This window comes from Nerophis ophidion, linkage group LG01 (genome assembly GCF_033978795.1).
Source record: "Nerophis ophidion isolate RoL-2023_Sa linkage group LG01, RoL_Noph_v1.0, whole genome shotgun sequence".
Lineage (NCBI taxonomy): Eukaryota > Metazoa > Chordata > Actinopteri > Syngnathiformes > Syngnathidae > Nerophis > Nerophis ophidion.
The window spans coordinates 63,066,653-63,093,004 of record NC_084611.1 but is presented as its reverse complement, the minus strand read 5'-3'; the positions used below and the strand labels follow the sequence as shown (position 1 = coordinate 63,093,004).

The following is a 26,352-nucleotide window of genomic DNA, read 5'->3' as shown; positions in this document are numbered from 1 at the left end:
ATGGAGACAGTGGCTGAGTGTGCTTGCTGTCATGAGATACAGGCAGTGGCCACAACAATGGAGCAGGAAGGGGTGGAGACGTGCATCATAGACCACCCTGGCTTTCAATCTGTGTGTCTGCATGAATGGGTGCTGCAGACAGCGTATTACGCCTACAAACAGCAATATGGCGTGCTGCAGCAACAGCAAAAGGAGTGAGGCACTAATAAGTTTAAATCATTCTTTATTCTATCAACCTTTGGAAGATTAGTCAGAATGAGCACTTTCTTATCGTATTCTTATTCTGTGAAATGTACTGTGCTATAATGTACATGACATTATATATCATAGAAGTATTACATACATGGACCGTAGATGTCAACAATATTTACGATTTACTGCAACAGTAAATGACAAATGAATAGAATGCATGACAATGTATTTTGCATCTCAGAGAACAGAATCACTGTGTATCCATGTCTGGATACAACAGGTTCCATAATTTGCTATCAACTATTTTGTACTTGCAGGTGGAGACGATATACAGCATATCAACAGTTTGTCTGCTTCTGCTGGGGATATCTAGGAAAGGAGATAAGGGTGGCACTACCAGCTTGTGTAGTACATAAGATTAGAACAACATTTCCATCGATGGACTTCACGGGGTTCCAAGACGTGCAGTGACTGCAACAAAATGGCCACTGCAGTTAACGCCTAGCGAAGCAACTCCTGTGCTTGGCAATGGCTTCCTCCTTGTCTGGCTTCTCCAATCCATCGCAGAGGAAGGGAGGCACATCCACGGTGACGCTGACTGGTGTTCTCTTGTCAGGGGTCTGTCTGCAGCCAGCAACAACCTCCTTGATAAACTCATGGCGAGTGAAACCTGACAGTATTATTATCATGATACAAAGTGTCGATAGTTTACATGTTGTTATGTATGTTCCTATTATTTGTAAGTTTGTCTACGACCCATTAAGTAGACGGCACGGAGCTATTTCTTAGCGTGTCTTTATTTCAGTCGCACTTCAATACAACGACACAACATCCGGATTCCCATCATGCATTGCTTACAACTACGGCAAGTTGCGATGTCCAAAAACATAACATCTCCTCCCCCCTTAGAAAAAATCCCCCCCCCAACAACAAAATCCTTATAGCAAAACACCATAACTCAACTGTATCATGGGCACTTCACCAATTTTTTTTATTTATTTATTTATTTATTTTTTTACATTGTTTGGTAACAGTTACCCAACATAACTCTGAGATGAGGTTAAACGGCCTCACCCCGTGACCACACCCATGGGGATTATTCTGCCCCAGTTGGTTTGGGTTGGTCTCTAAACATAGAGTCTATAAATTCAGGCGTTCTGGAGGACGGCGTTCTCTTACCGGATAACGGGGCTCAACAGAATGTTCAGTCTTACGGTCTCCGCTGGGTGACTCTGGAACAGCCGTGCGTGTTGGAACATCCATCACAGGATCTTGTAGTGAAGAGTCAAAAGCAGAAGTCTCACCAGTATATTCCATTGTTCTTTGGGGTGGTGGCAGCAGGAGATGGGGTGCGCTGAACTCTAACTCGTTCGGAGTATCCACCGACGGCTGGTTGGGGGCCGCTGCTGTCGCCTGAAGAAGTTGATTGATGTGTCTTTTCCATACCAGTCCAGCAGCAGTACTGACGGTGTAAGAGACAGGACCAGATTGCTTGACTATAGTTGCAGGGACCCATCGGGGGCCAGTACTGTAGTTCCTTGCTAACACTGGCTCATCCGGAAAGAAGACTCTTTCTTTAGCCTTCTGCATTCTTTGTTGAATCTGTTTCTCCTGTTGATGCTGAACAATATCCTTCACCGTTGTCGGCTTCAGAAAGTCAAAGTTTGTTCGAAGGTTTCTTTTGAACATCAGAGAAGCGGGGGAAACTTTAGTAGTGGCATGGGGGGTATTCCTATAGCTCAACAGGAATCTATGCAATCTCTGATGAAATGATCCTTGCTCTTGAGATGTCTTTAAAGCTTTCTTCATGGTCTGCACAAACCTGTCAGCCAGACCGTTGGTCGCAGGGTGAAATGATGCGGATCGAATGTGTTGTACGCCATTTGCTTCAAGGAAGGTAGTCATTTCTTGTGACACCAGTTGTGGCCCGTTATCTGAGACCAACTGAAGAGGAGAACCGAACCGGCTGAAAATCTCCCCCAGCCTCTCAATCGTCTTTGTAGTGGTAGTGGTTTTCATTATGGCCACTTCCGGCCACTTACTGTGGGCGTCCACACACACAAGGAGCATACAACCCTCTACAGGTCCTGCAAAATCAATGTGCACCCGTTGCCATGGTTCTTCGGGAAACTCCCAGGGATGTAGAGGAGCTAGTTGGGGTGCCTTCCTAACTTCTTGGCATGAGGAACAGGTTTTGGCGGTAGTCTCTATCTCTCTGTCCACTCCTGGCCACCAGAAGTAACTCCTTGCTATCTCCTTCATTCGAACTATTCCACTGTGACCTGCATGGAGCTGCTGCAGAACAGATTTACGCAATGATGGGGGAATAACCACCCTCCTCCCCCACAGTAAGCAACCAGATTGCACAGACAGTTCTGCTCTCCTGGAGAGATAAGGTTGAATACTGGGGGCATCGCCACCTGATCTACCCCCCATCACCATGTCCATCACCGCAGACAGGACAGGGTCCGTGCGAGAGGCCCTCCTCACATGAGCAGCAGAAACTGGCGCACCATCCACCTGACTGAAGTAAAATATTTCTGCTGCCCGTGGCTCAGGCCTGGTGATAGGAAGAGGCAACCTGGACAGTACATCGGCATTGCCGTGCAGGTCGGCCTTGCGATACTTGATGTCATACGAGTGAGCCGACAGAAGCAACGCCCACCGCTGCATGCGACTCGCGGCAAGTGAGGGTAACCCAGTGTGCGACCCCAGGATGGTCGTCAGGGGTCGGTGATCCGTCAGCAGTGTAAACTGTCTCCCATACAAGTACTGATGGAACTTGCGAACCCCATAGACGATGCTCAACGCCTCCCGCTCTATCTGAGCATAGTTAGTCTCTGCTTTGTTCAAGGTCCGTGATGCAAATGCTATGGGCCTCTCTACCCCGTTCGGCATTAAATGTGAAATGACCGCCCCCACTCCATACGGGGATGCATCGCAGGCCAACTGAATGGGGAGTGATGGATCAAAATGGGTCAGAACCCCTGATGTCACTAATGTCTCCTTTGTTTTCTGAAAAACCTCTTGACAGGCATCACTCCAATTCCACTTCTTTCCTTGACAAAGCAGGTCATGTAGCGGCTTGAGCATGGATGACAAGTTCGGTATAAAGCGGCCATAATAATTCAGTAAGCCCAAGAATGAACGTAATAGGCTAACATTCTCTGGCGGCGGGGCATCGACTATCGCTCTAACCTTTGACGGCGCAGTATGCAACCCTCGGGCATCAATTACATGTCCCAAATATTCAACAGACAGTTGAAAAAATTCGCATTTGTCTTTGCGAACCCTGAGCCCATACTCTTTCAGCCTTTGAAGAGCAGCATCCAAATTGTCCAGATGTTCTTGGTCCGTACTTCCTGTGCACAGAATATCGTCCAAATAGCACTGTACACCAGGGAGGCCATGTAGGATCTGATCCATGGCACGTTGGAAAAGTGCAGGGGATGATGTGATCCCGAAAGGGAGTCGACAATATCTGAAAAGCCCCTTTTGCGTAGTTATGGTGAGCAAGTCTTTAGAATCCTCATGAACGTGCATCTGTAAGTAGGCTTGGTTCAGGTCTATTTTGCTAAACTTTTTCCCCTTACTCAGCCCGGCAAACAAATCGTCAATGCGGGGAAGAGGATACTGCTCTGCTGACAGTACAGGGTTCAGTGTCACCTTAAAATCTCCACAGATTCGTATTTCTCCCATTTTCTTGGGTACGGGAACTATGGGCGTGGCCCACTCACTGACAGTCACCGGTTCCAAAACACCGCTTTTAACTAAGGCGTCCAACTCATCCCCCACTTTTGATCGAATAGCATATGGTACAGACCTGGCCTTCATAAACTTTGGTGTTGTTTTCGGTTTAATGTTTAGCTTAACAGTAATGTCCTTCATACTGCCCAACTCCTTCCGGAAAACCTCATCATGTTTCCTCAAAATAGCAGCTAGACTAGTAGCCGTTGGTGATACCATTTTTACAGTGTGCCAGCTTAGCTTCATTTCCTCTAGCCACACACGTCCCAGAATAGCCGGGTAATTACCTTTAACAATATAGATGGGGAGCTTCCTCACCTGATTGTTACTCTGGACCACGACATCAGTCATTCCTGCCATGGGTACAGGTTCTCCTAGATAGGTTTTGAACCTAGTATCAGACGGTCGCAGCGTAAGGTGTCCCAAAACTTTTTTGTAGACCCCCTCTGAGATGATGGATGCTTTTGAACCAGTGTCTATTTGCATACTCACTGGGTGCCCCTCCAGCATGGGCTCCACCCAGTAACCCTCTGAATCTTCATCCATCTTCATTATATTCAGTGTGTGTACACTCATCTCCTGTTCTCCTTCCGAAGAATCGCTGGACACAGTCTCCCGTTGTCTCACAGTGTGCACCTGTGTTTTCCTCCTGTTCTTCACAGAGTCATGTATGTTGGCAGACTTTGATGTTTTCTCCTTGTTCTTTTTTTTTAAGCAGGCCCGCTCGATATGGCCTCTTCTTCCACAACTGCGACAGTCCATATCCTTACACCAGCATGACATGGCTAGGTGTCCTGATTTTCCACAACGGAAACATGTCCCTTGTCCACTAGGTCTATCCGTTTGAACTGTATGCACTCCGCCTGTAGCGTTCATTTGGTGAGCCTCCTTTGAGGCCATTTCCATGGCGACACTGATTTCAATGACTTTCTGCAACGTCGGGTTACTTTCAGTCAGCAGTTTTTTCTGAGCGGCTTCATTTCTCAGTCCGAGGACCAATCTGTCTCTTAATGCATCATTTAAACCTTGTCCAAATTCACAATGCTCAGCTAATTTCCTCAGCGCTGCAACAAACATGGTAACAGATTCTCCCTCTTCTTGATTTCGTCTGTGGAATCTAAACCTCTCAGCAAGCATTAATGGTTTGGGTGAAAAATGTTGGGTCAGAACATCCACTGTTTCTGCATAGGTTTTGGTCCCCGGTTTGGTGGGCTGCAGCAGGTCACGCAACAAATTATATGTCTTTGGACCCATCACTGACAAAAATGTGGGTACTACTTTATCATTAGCAATGTCATTTGCCAATACAAAATAGTCAAAACGTTCTGCATATGCACTCCACTGTTCCACGTGCTCATCAAAAGGGCCAATATTACCAACAACTCCTGCCATTTTCCTTTCAGGCTCTTGGTTATAAGCAATATCTTCTGACAATTCCTCCTCCTCAGACGGGTCCTCCCTCCGGCGATGTCACGCGTCTCCTCTTCTCTTTTTTTTTTTTTTTTTCGCGCTGTTCACAACAGACGCAGGCTGTGACGCGCCAAATGCTAACTAGCCGCGTTAGCTTCTCTTCAGTAAATCACCGCCACTCATAAAACTTGACCACACACACACAATCCAAACATACCGCGCCCGTGGGACCTCAAACCACCTCGTCGCCACTTGTTATGTATGTTCCTATTATTTGTAAGTTTGTCTACGACCCATTAAGTAGATGGCACAGAGCTATTTCTTAGCGTGTCTTTATTTCAGTCGCACTTCAATACAACGACACAACATCCGGATTCCCATCATGCATTGCTTACAACTACGGCAAGTTGCGATGTCCAAAAACATAACACATGTTTTGTGGCCTCTACGGTATGTTGGCTCCGTCGCGATTTTCTTGACCACATGGCCCCGTGCTTTATACTTCGGGTAGCGTACTGCATAGCGCTCAGCACCCTCTTGTGTAGTGGCTATAGGGCGGCTCGAGTTTTCATTCCAGTGCAGCCCAGCAAGCAGGTTCCTAGGTGTGGTAACAGAATAATGTAATATTTAGACATTGTGTACTTTACTCAGCAGGGAGAACAGATACATTTGAACGTGTGTGTTTAATGATGTCATATATCCATCCATCCATTTCTACCACTTATTCTCTTTGAGGGGGCTCTGGTGCCTATCTCAGCTACAATCGGGTGGAAGGCGGCGTACACCCTGGACAAGTCGCCATCATTCCGCGACGTTTTCAAAAGCATACTTCGCGGGAAATTTGAAATTGCAATTTAGTCAACTAAACTGGCTGTATTGGCATGTGTTGCAATGTTAAGATTTCATCATTGATGTATAAACTATCAGACTGTGTGGTCCTTAGTAGTGGGTTTCAGTAGGCCTTTAACGTCAAAATCTGTCAATGTCACGGCCCAGGCACATGCCAAAGCGCAATCCTCAATGAGCACAGCAGAGCGCACCTCGGGACACACTTATGGCGGCTCCTCTCCTGCACGTGTCAATCCACTGGCTGCAATCAATCTGAAATCAGCGCACCAGTGGGTGATGAGCCTCCTGGTCTTCTTAAGTCTGCACAACATGCCATCTCTGGCCGGAATATAGTTTCTCAATGGTGTACCTACCCTCCGTCGCCCTGAAAGTAAGCTGTGTGTCTCACTTTTCCATTGCTCTCCGTCTGGACTCTGACTGCCTCCCTCGTTCCTCGACTACTTGCTCGCCCCCGGACTCTGACGCCTCTCTCTGCCCCACGGACCTCACTTGAATCTCGAAACTCTTCTTCGTTGCCCTCTTTGATTTTGTCTGTTTCTTCATTCAACATTTACGGTAACATTTACGGTAACACACACACGCTCTTGGGTATTGTCACACACTATTCTATAGTTTATTAGTATTGTTTTGTAGTATATATATATATATATATATATATATATATATATATATATACATATATATATACATACATGTATATATAATACATTATTGAACATACTGTCCCTTGGTGTCTGTTGCCTTCATCCCCCCTTTGTTTAAACATAACAGTGTCAATGTGGGTACAATGGGCCCAGTTCCTTTATAAAACAGAAGGGTCTAATGTTGCAGGAATTCACTGCAAAAATGTTAGTCTCTCTCAAGTTCTGAACTGAACTAAAGGGGCTGAATTAAAATGAATTGCTGGGTTGCAAATTTCCTTCTTCACATGATGGTCAAGCAGCTTGGCTGTAGCATTAAAACTAGTGAGAGGTGAGTGTAAAGTTTCAGCAGGTAAGTTACCAGATCATAATCAAAGAAGTGGTGTTGAAATTATATAATTGGATATACGAAGAAGGGAAATTACCAGCTGAGTGGAAAGAAGCTGTAATAATTCCAATATGTTAACCAGGAAAAGACCCGGAAGAGGCAGATAATTATAGTCCCATAGCATTGACTTCAAATTTGAGCAAAGTTATGGTAAAAAAAAAATCATGAAAGACTTGTATGTTATTTAGAGTCAAAGATATAATAAAAAAACTACCAAAGTGGGTTTCGGAAAGCAAGTAACACAAACAAACCAGCAGTGCAGTTGGAGGAGGAAGTTAGAAAAGAACAAATTAATAAATAAAGTACAAACGTGTATAATTGCAGTATTTTTTGATGAAGAGAAAGCTTATGATGTGTTGTGGAAACAGTGGTTGCTGATTAATTAATCCATCCATCCATCCATGTTCTACCGCTTGTCCCGTTCGGGGTCGCGGGGGGTCGCTGGAGCCTATCTCAGCTGCATTCGGTGGAAGGCGGTATACACCCTGGACTAGTCGCCACCTCATCACAGGGCGGTTGCTAATTAAATAAAATAAAAATTGGGATTATAGTAAGAATGCACAGATGGATAAAAGACTTCTTAACAAATAGGAACATTTTTTGTAAAAATAGAGAATGATTATACTACAACACATGAAGTGTTAAATGGGACCCCGCAAGGGAGTAAAATAAGTCCAGTACTTTTGATAATGATAAATTAAGTGTTCAGTAAAGTGGATGGATTAGTGGGGGTGGCACTGATTGCTGATGATGGAGTGATGTGGAAGAGAGGTAGAATGCAAATCATATACAAAAGAAGATACAAAAAGTGGTAAATAAAGTCCAAGATTGGGGAACAGGTCAGGGTTTAAGATTATCGATTGGGAAAACTAAAGTCATGAATTGTACTAAAAGGAAGGTTCATCTCCAAATTAAACTTTATGGAGAAGTTCAATTATTTGAATATTAAGGAATATGGTTCCATAAACAATCCACATCAGTAAAATTGTGCAGAAAGTAAAAAATGTGTTACATATAATGGGAGCTTTGAGAGGGAAAGATTTGGGGGCTGATAGGTATTGAAAGCAAAATACACTATATTGCCAAAAGAATTTGGACACTGTTGCGTTTGGACCCGGTCTTCTGACGGTCACCTCCCAGGTTGGTTCGATGACACATAAGCTGGTTATAAATGAATCTCAGGCAGAGTTGCTTATTCTGATATTTTATTACCAAAGCTTTGGGAGACCAATCTAGATACAACAACCTTTCAATCGCATCGCCCAAATTGATCTAATTCTACTACGGAAGTTTCGCCTCTTCTCTCCCTCTCACTCGCCCACCTCCTCCTCCTCTCCCCCTCCTCCTCCAGAGCGAATTCCCATATCTATTCTCCTTCTTAGCATGGGACATTGGAGAAAAAAAGAGTGTTATTGTTGCTAGTTACATTCCAACTATCAAGGCCTACGTATGCCCAACACTTAGCTGTTTTAAAATATGACTAGGATATAAAAATATATCTATCTCCGTCAACACCCATACAAATGATCAGATTCAGGTGTCAGAATCACTTGGCCTGGTCACAGGTGTATAAAACCAAGTACTCAGGGATGGAGACTGTTTCAACAAAAATTTGTGAAAGAATGGGCTGCTCTCAGGAGCTCAGTGGTTTCCAGCGTGGAACTGTCATAGTATGCCACCTGTGCAACAAATCTAGTTGTGAAATTTCCTCACTCCTAAATTTTCCAAAGTCAACTGTCGGGTTTATCATAAGAAAATTGAAGAATTTGGGACCAACAGCAACTCACCCACAAAGTGGTGAGCCACGTGAACTGACAGAGAGGGATCAGCGGATGCTGAAGCGCATTGTGCAAAGAGGTTGCCGACTTTCTGCACAGTCAGTTGCTACAGAGCTCCAAACTTCAAGTGACCTTCCAATTAGCCCACGTACAGTACGCGGAGAGCTTCATGGAATGGGTTTCTATGGCCGAGCAGCTGCATCTAAGCCATTCATCACCAAGTCTTATGCTAAATTGGATGCCGTGGTGTAAAGCACGTTGCCACTGGACTATAGAGCAGCGGAGACGTGTTCTCTGGAGGGATAAATCACGCTTTTGCATCTAGCAATCTGATAGACGAGTCTGGGATTGGAGGTTGCCAGGAAAATGGTACATTTCCGACTGCATTGTGCCGAGTGTGAAATTTGGTGGAGGAGGAATTATGGTGTGGGGTTGTTTTTCAGGAGTTTGGCTTGGCCCCTTAGTTCCAGTGAAAGGAACTTTGAATGCTCCAGGATACCAAAACACTTTGGACAAATCCATGCTCCAAACCTTGTGGGAACAGTTTGAAGCATTTAGCAATCTGCTTCAAAACATTAGTTGGGAAAACAGACAGGATCCAGTCACAAGCAGTAAGGTTATGTTGTGGAGCTACAAAGTCAACTCCAGTGGCAGCGTTACAAGTAAAAATTAAAGAAAAACCTTTAGGCATGAGAAGAGATCCACTTTCAGCAGTTTATTAAACTTATAAGATTCCATGAAAGGGACCACAGTTTAGTGCTACCAAACTGCCAAGATAAAGAAAAGAAAAAAACATGAAGAGTTTTGGGTGGATAATAGGAGGTATAGGTAAACAAAGTTCAAATTACTAATATTAAAGTTAGCCCTACAGTACCAATCCCTGCAATACCACCGTGGATGTACGATATCCCAGATGTAGTTATGCAATTATTAAAGAATAGAAGTTTAAATAATTATTAAATAGAAAAATGGATTGGGGAAACGTATTCAGAGTATGTCATAATATATACAGATGCATAAACAACTATAAATAACATTTAGGAACCTCAGCAGTTATTCCACAAGAAAATACAAAATAATCAGTGACAATTCATCGGTTTTACAGTGGAAATAATAGGAATTTATATGGGTATTAATTGGGTAAAGGAAAATGAAGCAGTCGTTTTGCTTGGACTCCAGCAGTGCATTGATCAGCATAAAAACATAGCATCAGAAACAATAATTCATATGTGAAAGAACAATTAACATTTAAAATAGTCCTTATGAAATAGTTACCATGAATTCATTGTCGTGGACCCCGACTTAAACAAGTTGAAAAAGTTATTTGGGTGTTACCATTTAGTGGTCAATTGTACAGAATATGTATTGTACTGAGCAATCTACTAATAAACGCCTCATTCAATCAATCCTGGCAATCTATAGGATAAGTAAAGGGGGTACCTGCTTATGAAGGAGTTCTGGGGGACAAATTAGCAAAGCAAACAACCACTACAACATAAGTAAACATGGAGATTAACCATAGTAAATCAGAAGTGAATATTATAGTTGAGATAGAACACAATAAAAGGTGGCAGGATAATTGAAATAAGGAAACAACATGTAGGGAGTATTACAAAGTCCAGAGGACAGTAAGTGTAATGAGAGGAGGCAATATAACAGTGGCGGGCTGTGTGTTTCCCACCTAGACCTTCAGTGATGTCCTACTTATACTTATACCTAAATACCTCTCAAAATACCATCATTTAAGTCACCACATGACCTCGGCTTGAAAAATATTTTTACAGAAACACACTTGCTCACTAATGTGCATTGAATCACCTCAATTTGTAACGAGTGTACAAAACAGGTTATTTTTTGGCGTCAGATTTGGTACTGTAAACACAAAAATAATCGTAAAAAACATATTGAATGTGAAAAAACATATTTGAACTCACAATTTGTAAAGCCATTGGTAACGCTCATAGTTGGCTAACTCGAGTGGAAGTGGCCGGCAAACAATTTCACCGCCAGGGCAGCTTAACTCGTTTCCGGGGTTGACCGGCCTCGTTTCACAAGATCTAGTTTTATCTTTAAGTATCCTTCTTGAAAATGCCCTTGCAAATATACATCTGCCACCTAATCAATGTTTTGTTCTGCTTCTTTGATGGTTAAAAAAGTGAGTGCCGCTGATTTCGCCACTGGCCTGGTATGGCTTCGTTGCCATTTTCGGCTTTCGTAAATCACAACTTGTGATTAGATACTCGGACAAGTGAGTATCCAATCACAGTCACGTTCAACGTAGGGCTACCGTCAACAACTTGTGATCTGATCAGCTACAGTACTGCAACTGCCTGTTAACTGAATATCATTGTTCCTTAAACTGCACTGCTGCCGATAATGTTGGTTCAGAAGGCCTCCGGCAGAATTCATACAGCGCTGGCAAGTAGCTAGCTGAATTTTGATTGGTTAAAAGCTCTAACTTAAAAAAGTTAAAGTACTAATGATTGTCACACACACACTAGGTGTGGTGAGATTATCGTCTGCATTTCACCCATCACCTTCACCCCCTGGGAGGTGAGGGGAGCAGTGAGCAGCAGCGGTGGCGCCGCCCGGAAATCATTTTGGTGATTTAATCCCCAATTCCAACCCTTGATACTGAGTGCCAAAGAGGGAGGTAATGGGTCCCATTGTCGTAGTCTTTGGGATGATTCGTCTGGGGTTCGAACTCACGAACCTACCGATCTTAAGGCGGACACTCCAACCACTACTGAGCAGCAACACTGGACGTTAATATGACATGAAGACAATATGTTGAATACTTTTATATATTAATGAAAAGTAAATCAAAAATAAAACAATACTTTTATTAATTTATGATCATGATTTATGTTAGGCCAGCAGAGAAGGCTTTGCTAGCCCTGACGGAACACCACTGCAACATAAATAGGAAGGAATAAGACGTTGTTACTAGAATGACGTTGGGACACACAAATCTGAATAGTTATTTGAAATTGATAGGGAAACATTGTACAGGGCTGTGTGACTGTTGTCAACAGATAGAAAGTGTTGTACATGTTGGAAATACAATAGAGAAATTTAAATACTAAAAAATAAGTTAGCAAAAGAAAAGGTTTGGTTAGTAGAGGAAGATATTTTAGAATTACACTCAGAACATGTAAGGTACAAAGCAAAATATACATTTAAAAAAGATAGAGCAGCGTTTTTTAACCTTTTTTGACCAAGGCACATTTTTTTCATTGAAAAAATTCTGAGGCACACCACTAGCAGAAATCATTAAAACATTTAACTTAGCAGCCGATATTGACAATAAAAAGCCGTTGTCGCAAGTGTTGGATATGATTTCAAACCAACCAAGCATGCCTCACAATAGCTCTTTTCTCAAAGTAGGTGTACTGTCACAACCTGTCACATCACACTGTGACTTATTTTAAGGTTTTTGGTGTTTTGCTGTGTGTAGTATTTTAGTTATTGTCTTGCACTCCTATTTTGGTGGCTTATCCCATTTAAGTTTTCCTGTAGCGGTTTCATGTCTTCCTTGAATGCTATTCTCTGCATCTGCTTTGTTTTCACAATCAAGTATATCTAAGTTGTTGCTATCTTTCTTTGTGGGGACATTGATGAGTGTTATGTTATGTTCGTATGTACATTGTGGATGCTCCACAGCTGTAAGTCTTTGCTGTCGTCCAGCATTCTGTTTTTGTTTACTCTGTAGCCAGTTCAGTTTTAGTTTCCTTAAGCTTCAATGCCTTTTCTTAGGGAAAATCACCTTTTGTTTATTTTTGATTTTAGCATTAGATACCTTTTCACCAGCATTCTGCCTCCCACTGTGGTCTGCATATTGGGTTCACGACAAACCATCGTCGTCTCACACGACATGTTCCAGACATCTACAAAGCAATTAGCTACCGGCTGCCATCTACTGAAGAGTACATTGTTACGTCGCTGAGCTCTTGACAGCACCGAAACTCAACAACGGCACAATATTTGCAGACTATAATTACTTGTTTGCGAAAAATATTTTTACCCCAAATAGGTGAAATTACATATCTCCCACAGCACAGTGGTTGAAAAACACTGATACAGAGTAAGGTTCCACCTCAGCCCAAACTTTCACCTCCTGGTACCCCAGCACCTCCAAAACCCTCAAATCTAGACTCCAAACATCCCAGAACAAGCTAGTCAGGTTACTTCAAGACCTCCACCCTAGATCACACCTCACTCCTACCCATTTCTCCAAAGTGGGCTGGCTCAGGGTGGAGGACAGAGTAAAACAACTTGCACTGAGCCTAGTCTATAAAATTAGCTACACCTCCCTGATACCGAAGTACATGTCAAACTACCGTATTTCCTTGAATTTCCGCCGGGTATATGTTATCCGCATGCCTCGTTTTACCGCCGGGTCAAACTCGTTTTGCAAAATAATTAGTGCATGCTTAGAATTAGCGCATGCCTAGAATTATTGCCGGGTCAAACTTGTTTAGCAAAATAATTAGCGCATGCCTCGATTTACCGCCGGGTCATACTTGTCACGTCACGAGTGTGTAACACGGGTGGGAAATAAGCCATATTTCCTGTCATGGCATCCCCTCATATTACCTGCGCCGATTCCACATTTGATCTTGCGAGGGTAAAGGCCTACTGAAATGAGATTTTGTTATTTAAACAGGGATAGCAGGTCCATTCTATGTGTCATACTTGAGTATATTGCGATATTTCCACATTTTTGCTAAAATTATTTAGTAGAGAACATCGACGATAAAGTTTGAAACTTTTGGTCGCTAATAAAATAGTCTTGCCTGTACCGGAATTACCAGACTATGTGCGCATGTGTCACGGGTTGTGGAGCTCCTCACATCCTCGCATTGTTTACAATCATAGCCACCAGCAGCGAGAGCGATTCGGATCGAGAAAGCGACGATTCCCCCATTAATTTTAGCGAGGATGAAAGATTAGTGGATGAGGATAGTGAGAGTGAAGGACTAGAAAAAAAAAGGCGAGGGCAGTGGGAGCGATTCAGATGTTATTAGACACATTTACTAGGATAATTCTGGAAAATCCCTTATCTGCTTATTTTGTTACTAGTGTTTTAGTGAGATTATATGGTACCTGAAAGTCGGAGGGGTGCGGCCACGGGTGTGGTGACCGCCAGTGTCTCCGGTGGGAGGAGGTAAGAGAGTCCACAGCTGCAGGAGGACGCAAGCTCCACTCATGTCTATGGTAAGAGCCGACGTATTACCACAAATTTCTTACCGAAACCTGCCGGTTGACATGTGGTCGGGAATTATGTTCGCTTGACCGCTCTGTTACATAGTAAAGCTTCACCTTCGAGAATGTAAACAAGGAAACACCGGCTGTGTTTGTGGTGCTAAAGGCAGCTGCAATACACCGCTTCCCACCTACATCTTTCTTCTTTAACTTCTCCATTATTAATTGAACAAATTGCAAAAGATTCAGCAACACAGATGTCCAGAATACTGTGCAATCATGCGATTAAAGCAGGCAACTTTTAGCCGTGATGGGTGCTGGAAGAACACGTCCGCTACAACCGGTGACGTCACGCGCACGCGTCATCATACGCGTCATCATTCCAAGACGTTTTCAACAGGATACTTTGCGGGAAATTTAAAATTGCAATTTAGAAAAGTAAACCGGCCGCATTGGCATGTGTTGCATTGTTAAGATTTCATCATTGATATATAAACTATCAGACTGCGTGGTCGGTAGTAGTGGGTTTCAGTAGGCCTTTAACACAGGCGCTCACGTGACCCGATGCAGCCTATCGCGCTCTATATAATCCAGCGTTCCAAGATGGCTGCCAGGTGCGGCGGCTAAGCCTAGGGACATCTGAAGCCGGTATGTTTTAAAGTTGTCGTTTGCCTGCATATCGTAAAAACAACTGTCCAACATTTTACAACTAATTGTAAACTTATAGATGCCGACCATCAGGGCCGAGTTGCGATGAGAGAGTGTGGCGATGTTAAGATATTAAGCCGAGTTAGTAAGTTAATTTGTTTGCTAATAGTAGCTACTAGCAATACCCATGTATTTTCTATGGGCAGTTAGCATCGGGTTTTAATCCGTTTTCCTCCAATGTTTCTGATCCGATTGAACTTATATTTATGTTGAGTCTTTATTTTGGGTACTTACATACGGTGACTGAGTGTTGTGGCGTTTTAAGGCCATTTGCATTTTTTATGCTACATATTAACTTTTCTGAAGGTTTGCATATTTATGTAATTGTCCCTTTAGTTCTACAAATAGGAGATCGTTTCTGTTAAGGGTTTGATTATTATTATTTATTTCTATTTCATATGTGTCCTTTGGAAAGGTAAAATGTGTTTTTTTAAGTTGTTTAGCCGTCGCTATGGCTTCGGTTGCTATGGTTTCCGGTTGCTATGGTTTCGGGCAGTTCCGTGTCCGCCGGCACGTTAAACAAAGTGTAAAAGAGCACCGGCATTAACAAGCAACGTAGCGTCGGTAATACTACACGGGAGATAGTTCACCACGGTTGCAGTTCAGAGAAATAACCACAGTAAACTTCCTATTTGAGTGTGTTATATAAGACAGTTTTTAAGTTGCACTCGTTAAAGTTTAGGACGTTTGGGCACTCACGTTGCCAGTAGATGGGACGGGTGTGCTAACCGCAGCTCGCACGTGTGTTTCTTTGCTGCACTGTGACTTCACGAACGGCAGATTAACGTATTAGTTTAGTTTGTTAAAGAGACCCTCTCCCCTGTGACTGTTTACTATTTGCATAGCGAGTTTGGAACATTATAAAGAGTTTAGTTGTGTGCTATCGTGGCTACATAGCTGCGAGGGAAGTGGACAGCGCGAGTTGGGGAGGTACTGTAGCGTGTGAGTGGGGACAAGTGTATGACTGTAATTAATGTGTGTTTATTATTGTCTGGTTATTGTATGTTTATTTGGTGTATATAGTAAATTGTTCAACTACTGTATATAAACTGTCTCCTCTCCCACTCTCTTAGACTACATTTATTGGGTAAGTAGGGAATAATTGGAGCATCCGCCCAAGGTTAAATACAGGCTCCCGTACATTAACATTTTTTTTAATAAATGTGCTTTTCATGATGCTATCCTTACATCACACTCAAATTTAAAAGCACAGGCCTAAATTTACCTCATGCCTTTGGTAAGCGCCAGAGTGAGAATAGGTTTTAAAATAATTAGCGCATGCTTACTTTTACCGCATGCCTTTGGTAAGCGCAGGAGTGAGAATAGGTTTTAAATTAATTAGCGCCCCGGCGGCAATTCAAGGAAATACGTTTTTTCCTTAATGTAAATGACCGCCATAATCACAACACCAGGGGTAGCTCCACAAACCACGTTTAACCCAGATTCCGATCTAACAAAGGTCTTAACTAATTCTCTTTCTATGCCACATCAATGTGGAACGCACTCCCAACAGGTGTAAAAGAAAGTGCATCTATATCCTCCTTCAAAACCGCACTAAGAAAACACCTTCAGGCAACTTGAACCCTAAACAAACACTCTCTCCCCTCCACAAACCACCTCCCCGGATTGTAAATAATCAAATGTATATATTTGTTCTTATGCTTTCTGATCTCTCTATGTCCACTACTACTTGCTGTACATATCCTACGAAGTCAGACCTACACTGTTTCAATGTCCATTTCTCAGATGATACAAATGTTGATGTTGGGGCGGTATAGCTCGGTTGGTAGAGCGGCCGTGCCAGCAACTTGAGATTTTCAGGTTCAATCCCTGCTTCCGCCATCCTAGTCACTGCCGTTGTGTCCTTGGGAAAGACACTTTACCCACCTGCTCCCAGTGCCACCCATACTGGTTTAAATGTAAAAAATAGACATTGGGTTTCACTATGTAAAGCGCTTTGAGTCACTAGAGAAAAAGCACTATATAAATATAATTCACTTCACTTGATGACTGAAGTGCTGACATCAATTAAACCTACCCCCCCCCCCCCCCCTCCACACACACACATCCCACCCCCTGGATTGTAAATAATGTAAATAATTTAATGAATACTCTGATGATTAACACGTGTGATGACTGTATTATGCTGATAGTATATATTTGTACCATGAATTGATTAACGTGGACCCCGATTTAAACAAGTTGAACAATTTTTTCGGGTGTTACCATTTAGTGGTCAATTGTACGGAATATGTACTGTACTGCGCAATCTACTAATAAAAGTGTCAATCAATCAATCCATATCAAAAGGTGGCGGTATTGCGCACCATAGGGTTGCTTGCCAACCACCATTAAACCAAAGAAGAAGAAAAAGAGTCAGAAGAAGAAACGGGCAGCGACTCCCAATCCCACTGGCTGGCCCGGATTGACGCTCCACAGCTTTTGTGGCGGCGGAATTTACCAAAATGGACGACTCCAAACAACACGTTGGGCCTCTTGGTGGGATGTTTGAGTACAGAAAACTCACAGACGGATCAATCGACCGGCAAAAAGTAGTGTGTACTCTCTGCAGAAAGGAGTTTTCCTTTCACCGAAGCACTAGCAGCCTGAAGTATCACATCAACGCTAAGCACAGACCGACCGGGGATTTTGCTGCTAATATTTCGACCACTGCAACGCCCGGCTTGAGCCAAAACACTCCAACAAAACGCCGTTACCTCAGTAAGTTTTAATCTCACTCAATCGTCAAATAAATACCTAGCAGAATAAATGAAATGCTGAACCGGAAATACGGAAGCTGTGGGAATGTGGGGAATGTAAATATCGTTTGAGCCTTTTAATTTAGAAACGGGTTTGATTACTTCAGTGCCATGTATAATTCTTAACATTAGTTATTATTGGGCTTCACGGTGGAAGAGGGGTTAGTGCGTCTGCCTCACAATACGAAGGTCCTGAATATTCAGGGTTCAATCCCGGGCTCGGGATCTTTCTGTGTGGAGTTTGCATGTCCTCCCCTTGAATGCGTGGGTTCCCTCCGGGTATTCCGGCGTCCTCCCACCTCCAAAGACATGCACCTGGGGATAAATTGATTGGCAACATTAATTGGCCCTAGTGTGTGAGTGTGAATGTTGTCTGTCTATCTGTGTTGGCCCTGCGATGAGCTAGCGTCTTGTCCAGGGTGTACGTCGCCTTCCGCCCGATTGTAGCTGAGATAGGCGCTAGCGCCCCACGACCCCAAAGGGAATAAGCAGTAGGAAAATGGATGAATGGATGGAGTTATTATTGTCGTTCCGATCATTTTAAGTGTATGAGTATCGAGGTAATTTGCAGATTTTGCGGAGGAATAACAAGGCACCATCGGTAGCTTTGTCCCGAACAATCTATGTCCAGTTTATTGCTTGTATTCCGACACGTGACTTCTTCCCGGAAGTGAAAACCATTGGTGGTCAACGAAACTTGAGATTTTTCTTGTTAGTGTTGTAAGCACAATACCAATTGGTGCAATGGAAATTTAATGTCAAATCAAATCAAATGTTTATTGGATTCGTCACTATACAGTGTACATCCATGGCCAAACTACTGATTAAACTACTACCACAACTTGGTTTACTTTTTATAAAATATAATAATGTAGGGTTACCTGGAGCTTAAAATAGGCCACTCGACCTGAATCCACACTTCCCTCGCCAAACACCTTCGTTTCCCACCCCTCACGCTTGGATAAATAGGCCTTGATGCCATCTACGCAGTGTTGGGAGACTGTTTTGCTGTTAGATCGCGTCCAAATTTGCAAAGTGCGCGAGATTGGTGAAATGCTTACAACATTAATAAGAAGCGCGCGAACTATCAACGCTAAGCACAGACCGACCGGGGGCTTAAATATGCCTACAAAATTCATATTACAGTAAAAAATCTAAGTATGCAATGGAATATATCCTTATACTAAATCGAAAAAAAATGTTGAGTAATATATGCACCTGAGGATAGGGTGATTGGCAACACTAAATCGGCCCTTGCATGTGAATGTGAGTGTGAATGTTGTCTGTCTATCTGTGTTGGCCCTGCGATGAGGTGGCGAATTGTCCAGGGTGTACCCTGCCTACTGCCCGAATGCAGCTGGGAGAGGCTCCAGCAACCCCGAACGGGACAAGCGGTAGAACATGGATGGATGAATGGATTGATATCAAAGATTATACATTGGTCAATTTCTCTGACATATCAAACAATTGTGCTCCAGATGCCATTCTGCATGACAAAACAGATGGAAAATTGGAAAAGTATGAAGGTCTACAACTTCTGTGTGTGGCTGGGTCACGAAAATTGGTATCAAGACTCTCCCAGATAAATACACAGCTCTTTTGCTTGAATTATTTGGGATTTCCTGATTTACCTCTGCGTCTACTGATGTGTGTTCGTGTTGCATACGCCGTTTACGAGTCTTGTTCAAAATATTACTATAAATGTCAACATTGGGTATGAAAGCTTCACTTATAAATGTTGCCTTTTAGTAAAAGCTTAACTGTCTCAGGTTTTGATCACATTTGCTTTCTTTTATCTAGACTCGCTGGGTTAGTGCTTTTTGAAGCACTCATTGCAAAAATGTGTTTTAAAAAAATACAAATAATGTCAAGATAATATTTAAATGGGAAATAATAATCATTAAAAGTATACCAAAGAAATATTTTAACAAATTGATCAGTGAAAATGTTTGCATTCTTTGACTCTTGGACTGGAGTGTGTGCTGTTGTTCTCGTTGTTTCGTAAAATATTGCACTCTTCTGCCCTTTTTATTTACCCTTTGAGGAACTCTGAGGAAAGGTTTATCTTTTTCGTGATACGGAAGATTTGTACAGCCGAAAACAACACAAGCATAGGGCTTTTTTTTTTTGGAGAAAGGCTAAATTGAGCCTAGTACCAATTGAGAACACCGCTAGCTTGACCACCAAGCATGTGCGGGACATCAGTAAATTCCAGGCTATAGTTGGGTTGCATGTGACTTCACATCCGTTTTTCTTCTTCGCGTTTTACCTCATATGATGGTCAAACAGCTTGAGCGTAGCATTAAGTGAGGGCGAGTGTAGAGTTTGAGTGGACAATGCCATATTTTTGTTCTGTTTTTGGGTGTTCCAGTCGTTCAAATGGAGAGATATAAAAGAGTTTTCATAGAGTCCCAAAAAAAGGGTTCCTTAAAGTTGAATAAAGTCAGGGGAGAAAACGAAAGTGCCTCGAAGGAAAGGGCTCTTAAATATATATACATCATCAACTTGTGGAATACAATCAGACCGCTTGTGTCTGCAGTGATCACTTTGTTTTTGAAAATTTGATTTGTTTGAGAAACTTTGTGTGATGCAATCGAGTTTATTCTTTACTGTATTAGTTTTTTTTTAGTAAAAGGATAAATAAAAGGAAGTCTAAGTTTTTGAGAGCCGAACTAAACATAGGACAGGAACAAGAGCTCGCATTAGTTTGTCTTCTTTTGTGGTTGCTATGCTTAAATATAACTACCAATACCTGCTTGTGCAAATAAACTAACATGTTAAATCCTAGTACTAAGTATTGTGATTGTTGGTCCAATACACCGTATTTTCATTGTCATACGTAACAAAAACTAAAAGCTTATGTTTTTTTTGTTAAAAAAAGCCAAGTGCTTTATTTGACATGGATGACCACATTATATTAAATGTCCTTAATAATATCAATTTCCCCTTAACTGTCAAGATACCTGTGGTGGTGGGGGTTTGGTTATGGGCGTTTTCACCATGATGTCACTAAGTATTGAGCATAAATGGCTATGGTGATATGATTTTCATTCAAAAGGCTCAAATAATGTATTCATACATCTAAAAACAAGTCTGTTATGAATTAGTATTCCATCCATCCATTTTCTACCGCTTTTCCCTTTTGGGATCGCGGGGGTGCTGGAGCCTATCTCAGCTGCATTCGGGTTATTAGTATACATTTTTTTATTGCTTTGCCATAATTTTCAATTGTTGATGGTTTTTTTTTTTACAATGTATTTTGTTGAGTTTTTTTTAGGTGTTTCCAGACTTTTAATTACCTTTTTAAACAAGAATAAGAGAAAATTTACCCTCATTTTACATGTTTTGACTTGCGTTCCTCTGGGGAAAATGACGTCACGACTATCCATCCATTTCCTACCGCTTGTCCCTTTTGGTGTCGCGGGGGGTCGCTGTAGCCTATCTCAGCTGCATTTGGGCGGAAAGCGGTACACCCTGGACACGTCGCCACCTCATCGCAGGGCCAAAACAGATAGACAGACGGACAACATTCACACTCACATTCACACTCTAAGGCCCATTTAGTGTTGCCAATCAACCTATCCCCACTATTGTCGATAAATTAATTGAAAAAACATACTGCGCTAGTGTTGATGAAAAATACTTTGAATGGCGTCTGAGCATATACTGCTGCTTCCGACGTGTTTATCTCAGGTAAGCAGGGAAAGGTGAACATACATTTTTAATTGTAGTAGTTTAATTTCAGATACATTTTGAACACAATTGTATCCATTACATATAACCATACTATACTGAATCATCATTAACAGAGTTTAACTCTACAACTTAAGAAAAAGAAGAATATTAAAAATAGAAATACCATTTATTAATTTGGGATCTATTGAATTTCCCAGAGACCCACTGAAATCACTAACTTTAGGTCACAGGGACTGACGACATTAAAAACCTATCCACATCACTGCGTATTAGTCTGGTTAATCCACAACAGGCCTGTGATTAATCTGATTAAAAATGTAACCATTTGACAGCCCTGTTTTTTTGATTACAGGGCTGGACTTAAGTCAAGAATCTTCCGAGCGTATGTCTCTGATCCAGACTCACTCAAACCACAAGTACATCCCTGATGCTGCTCTGCCACCTGGTGAGACATGGCTTCAAGGCGGTCCGTCGCGAGCAGTGCTTTCTTTGCCTTCCTGTTTGTGCATTTACGATCCAGGACCTTCTGATCTGGGATCCTCTGGCGATGTGCATATTGACCAGAGGAAGGTGTATGCCAAGTGTCACCTTCAACAGGGCATACTCTTTGGACCTTATGTTGGAGAAGTGACCAAAGCCCACATGCCATCTAACCTGAAATATGCCTGGGCTGTAAGTCAACGTTTATTTCAGAGTAACATTGTGTTGGTTATATTTAGTGAAAAATACAACTGAATGTAAACACTATTTACCTTTGTACTTTCTGCAGATCAGGAATGATGCTGCTTTTGTCTATGTTGATGCTTCTGATGAAAACAAATCAAACTGGATGAGGTACTGTTTATTTATTGAAGACAACAATAATAACTATCTATCTATATATATATATATATATATATATATATATATATATATATATATATACCATCTGTAATGGTATTTATTTTTAGTATGTTATATATAGTTTGTCCTGTATTTTAATGTATTTTAATTGCACCTTACAAAGTAGCCGCTGTAATGTTGGCATGCTCTCATGTTTGAGGACAAAACATATTATTCTGTTCTATTCTACATTTAAATATTACTAACTTGTACAAGTCATTTATTCATTGCTCTGTGTTTCAGGTATGTTACATATAGCAGCAGTGAGAACCAACACAACATGGTTGTTTTCCAGTTCTATCAAAACATCTACTACAAGGTTTCACAGCCCATCCCGGAGGGCGATGAGCTCAAGGTTTGGATCGGCAGGGATTATGCAAAGTTGTTGGGCCTCAGGATGGGTGAGTTTTGGATCACCAGATAAAATATGTTGTATTTGCAGATTTGCAGGTCAGTTTACCCCTCCGTAATGTATAAAAACAAGAATGGATTATTTTGAAAAAAATAAAAAATGTTGTAGTTTTCAAATATTTGACTCCCCTGAAGAGAAATTACATTTCATACAAAAGCGTCAAAAATAACGGTCGACTAGGGTAAGGAATTCCTCTAAATAATTGCGTTTTTTGACACACAACATTTTTATAGAAAACCAGCTCTATATAAATTACACTTATTTTCCCTTCTTTACCAGTAAAGTGACGCCACTCAGCTAAAATGACAACGGCGCTTGGCTAATTAACTCACGCCCTATTAAGGTTGGACGATATGGCTTAAAACTATACCACAATTAGGGATGTCAGGGTATGAACATTTCTTATCATGGTTATTGTGACCAAAATTATCACACTTATCATTATTATCATGGTAATTTTAAATGTGCTCAAAATGTTAAAAACTACTCACAAATCCTTTAACCAAGTGTTATTTGAAAAAATACAAACACATTCAAAATGTATATATGTAGCTCAAGTAGAAAAATGAATGTGCATATGAAAGCAACACAAGCGTTATAAATAAAGTGATATATCAGAATAAACAAAATAATATGGCAGAAACAAAATAATACTACAAAATAAGTAACTGCACTTTTTGTCCATTAAGATAAAAATAGTGTTCATATATGACAGGGGTCCCCAAATTTTTTGACCCGGGGGCCGCGTTGGGTTAAAATAATTTGGATTGAGTGCCGGGCTGTTTATATATTTGTGTGTATGTGTATGTGAACGTGTGTGTGTATATATATATATATATATATATATATATATATATATATATGGGAATGATTCTGTTCATAACTTTTATGGACAGAATTTCTAGGCGCAGTCAGGGCGTTGAGGGTATCCGGTTTGGTGTCAGCAGGATTAGGTCGCTACTTTTTGCAGATGATGTGGCTTCACCTGGAGTGCCATCTCCAGGTTGGGGAGGAGATCTTGCCCGGGTGGGGGGGAGGAGTTTAAGTACCATGAATTGATTAAACAAGTTGAAAAACTTCTTCGGGTGTTACCATTTAGTGGTCAATTGTACGTAATATGTACTGAACTGTGCAATCTACTAATAAAAGTTTCAATCAATCAATCAATCAATCAAAAAAACCTCTTAGTCTTGTTCACGAGTGAGGGAAGAGTGGATCGTGAGATCGACAGGCGGATCGGTGCGGCATCTTCAGTAATTAAGATTATGTATTGATCCATTGTGGTGGAGAACGAGCTGAGCCGGAAGACAAAGCTCTTAATTTACTGGTCGATCTACGTTCCCATCCTCACCTATGGTCATGAGCTTTGGGTTATGACCGAAAGGACAATATCACGGGTAAAAGCAGCCAAATTGAGCTTCCTCCGCCGGGTGGCGGGGCTCTCTCTTAGAGATAGGGTGAAAAGCTCTGTCATCCGGGAGGAGCTCGAAGTAAAGCCGCTGCTCCTCTACATCGACAGGAGCCAGATGAGATGGTTCGGTCATCTGGTCAGGATGCCACCCGAATTCCCTAGGGAGGTGTTTCGGGCACGTCCGACCGGTAAGAAGCCACGGTCAAGACCTAGGACATATTGGGAAGACTATGTCTCCCCGCTGGCCTGGGAACACTGCGGGATCCCCCGGGAGGAGCTGGATGAAGTGGCTGGGAAGAGGGAAGTCTGGGCTTCCCTGCTCAGGCTGCTGCCCCCGTAACCCGAAATATTGCTACATTTCTGCACTTCAGTCATGTGAAACCGTGTGAAATCCCCTGTCCAGCTTTCTCCGCTGTTATAATTTGTTGAGTGGATTCCAGCTTGCGTGGAGCGTGTTTCAATGTTCAGGCCACTGTCACTGAACTAACTTTTCAATACTCAATCAATAAGTAATAATTGATTGAGGAACTTTGGAGAATTTACTCAACATCATATGTCTGAAAGAAACTTTTCACCTACCAGAGGTTTACTCTGCCCTCGATGAAGCCTGTTCCTTTGGCTACAGTTTAACAGGAAGCAGCTTGCATTGGCCATGATGATGGTCTAACTGCCATCCAACAACAAGACACAGAGTTGTCCCTGATCATGTTGCCTAAAACATCCTCCTGCGAGTGTCTTGCACTTAAATGTAAGCTCCCCTTTTCCATGACTGTTTTCCTCTTCTAGTAACCCTTCTGCTCCTTCTCTGACATCAGAGGTGTTGATCGTCAACAGAAGATGCCCTGGGCACCTTACCTTCCCTTTCAGCTCGGCCGAAAGCTGACTTCTCTCCCCTTATAACCAAGATCATAAAGCACTTTCTTCTAACCGGTCATATCTCCTCTGTGTTAAATACTATTTTCAGCTGACTATTTTTTGGAGGGGGAAACGCCTTGAATCCAAAAGTCTTCTCTCATGGCCTGGACCAGAAACAGACAATGAGAGTGATAAGTAAAAAAAAAAAGGTTGCTCGGTCAAATACACATTCTAATCTAGATTGTCCAGGCAAGGTCGTTGCATTGAGATTCTACTAAAGGACCATGCAGCGAAGACGCGACACACTCCTTCCTTGTCAACAACACCTGGAAAAGTGGAACTCTGTTAGCTGTGCCTGCAGCGTAGGGCTGGGCGATATATCGATAAATACGATATATCGCAGGTTTTTCTCTGTGCGATATAGAAAATAACTATATCGTAATATTCGATTATATGTTCTCAAACCGTTGCTTTAAGCTGCGTGCATTACATTACTGGCGTGTCTCATATGCTGAGCCCCCTTGCCCCATAGAATCCCAGTATGGGATTGACTTCTTTTTTTTTTTTTTACTCATCGTTTCTCCCAACGTCCACCTTTTTACCACCTTTTACGAAGCGCAGTAAATGGCAACGCATCAGCGTTCTTTTTCTCTAGCCTATTGCAACGTGTGTCTTCTTTTGAAGAGGGTTTGTACTAAAAACACATTTCATTGTACTTGTGCAATGCCTTTTCTTACTACGTACAGGCCCAGCTCTAATCTTCCATTCCTGTCAAGTGCTGGAAAAAATTTGCAGAAATTGAGACGTTTTAGTCCCGTTTCTACCCTGGCTGTAGCAGAGAAAGAGCCAGCAACCGCCTAAAGGCAGCAAATACCAGTTCCCCTACTGTACTCACCCTCTTGTACCTTAGAGCTTTTTTTTCATACAGTTGATCACGGCATCCCCCTTTGCTGCCTACATTATGCCACTGGTCTATCAGGAAACGTACATAACTGGTTCATTTTCTTATCTAAACAGCAGAACTGAGCATGTCATGCTGGGCGCAGCAAAATCACATACCCACAATGTCAGCTGTTGTGTCCCCCAGGGCCCAATGCTGGACCCATAGCTTTTGTCTAACTGCATGCTACCCCTGGGCAATGCTGTCACTTTCGCTCGTCAAATGGATCTCCCTCGCCACATCTGTCACCTGTCCGAGCATTAAGATTGACCCTTAACTCATCTTTGAAACGTACATCAAAAAGCTCTAAAAACATCCTTCTACCATCCCAGCAACTGTCCAATACTCACCCTGGATGATAAAGAAAAGCTTGTTCATGCACAACTTTATCTCCTCCAGGCTTGGCTCCTGATATACACTCCTTTGCAATCCCTGGCACAAGCATTCAGAAACTACAATACATCCAAAACAATGATGTC

At 42.1% G+C, this 26,352-nt stretch overlaps 2 protein-coding genes across 2 annotated transcripts in view; one reads left to right on the top strand and one right to left on the bottom strand.

The window, feature by feature from the left end:
- Positions 1 to 970: 970 nt before the first annotated feature.
- On the bottom strand, positions 971 to 26,352 carry LOC133557992 (uncharacterized protein K02A2.6-like). Its single transcript, XM_061909029.1, has 2 exons — positions 26,224 to 26,352; positions 971 to 5,947 (listed from the first exon to the last, which is right to left on the bottom strand). Exon 2 carries the CDS (start codon positions 5,329 to 5,331, stop codon positions 1,333 to 1,335), a length of 3,999 nt encoding a protein of 1,332 aa, XP_061765013.1. The 5' UTR covers positions 5,332 to 5,947; positions 26,224 to 26,352; the 3' UTR covers positions 971 to 1,332.
- The window catches only part of LOC133557997 (uncharacterized), a 34,563-nt gene continuing 25,470 nt past the window's right edge, over positions 17,260 to 26,352 (top strand). The window contains exons 1-4 of the mRNA XM_061909044.1: positions 17,260 to 17,639; positions 21,726 to 22,045; positions 22,143 to 22,207; positions 22,499 to 22,656. Coding sequence (XP_061765028.1) covers positions 17,384 to 17,639; positions 21,726 to 22,045; positions 22,143 to 22,207; positions 22,499 to 22,656 — 799 coding nt within the window. The 5' untranslated portion in view covers positions 17,260 to 17,383. The remainder of the gene's footprint in view (positions 17,640 to 21,725; positions 22,046 to 22,142; positions 22,208 to 22,498; positions 22,657 to 26,352) is intronic.

Excerpts from the sequence above, each read along its gene's own strand:
- LOC133557992 (XM_061909029.1), bottom strand. The coding sequence starts at position 5,331 with ATGGCAGGAGTTGTTGGTAATATTGGCCCTTTTGATGAGCACGTGGAA.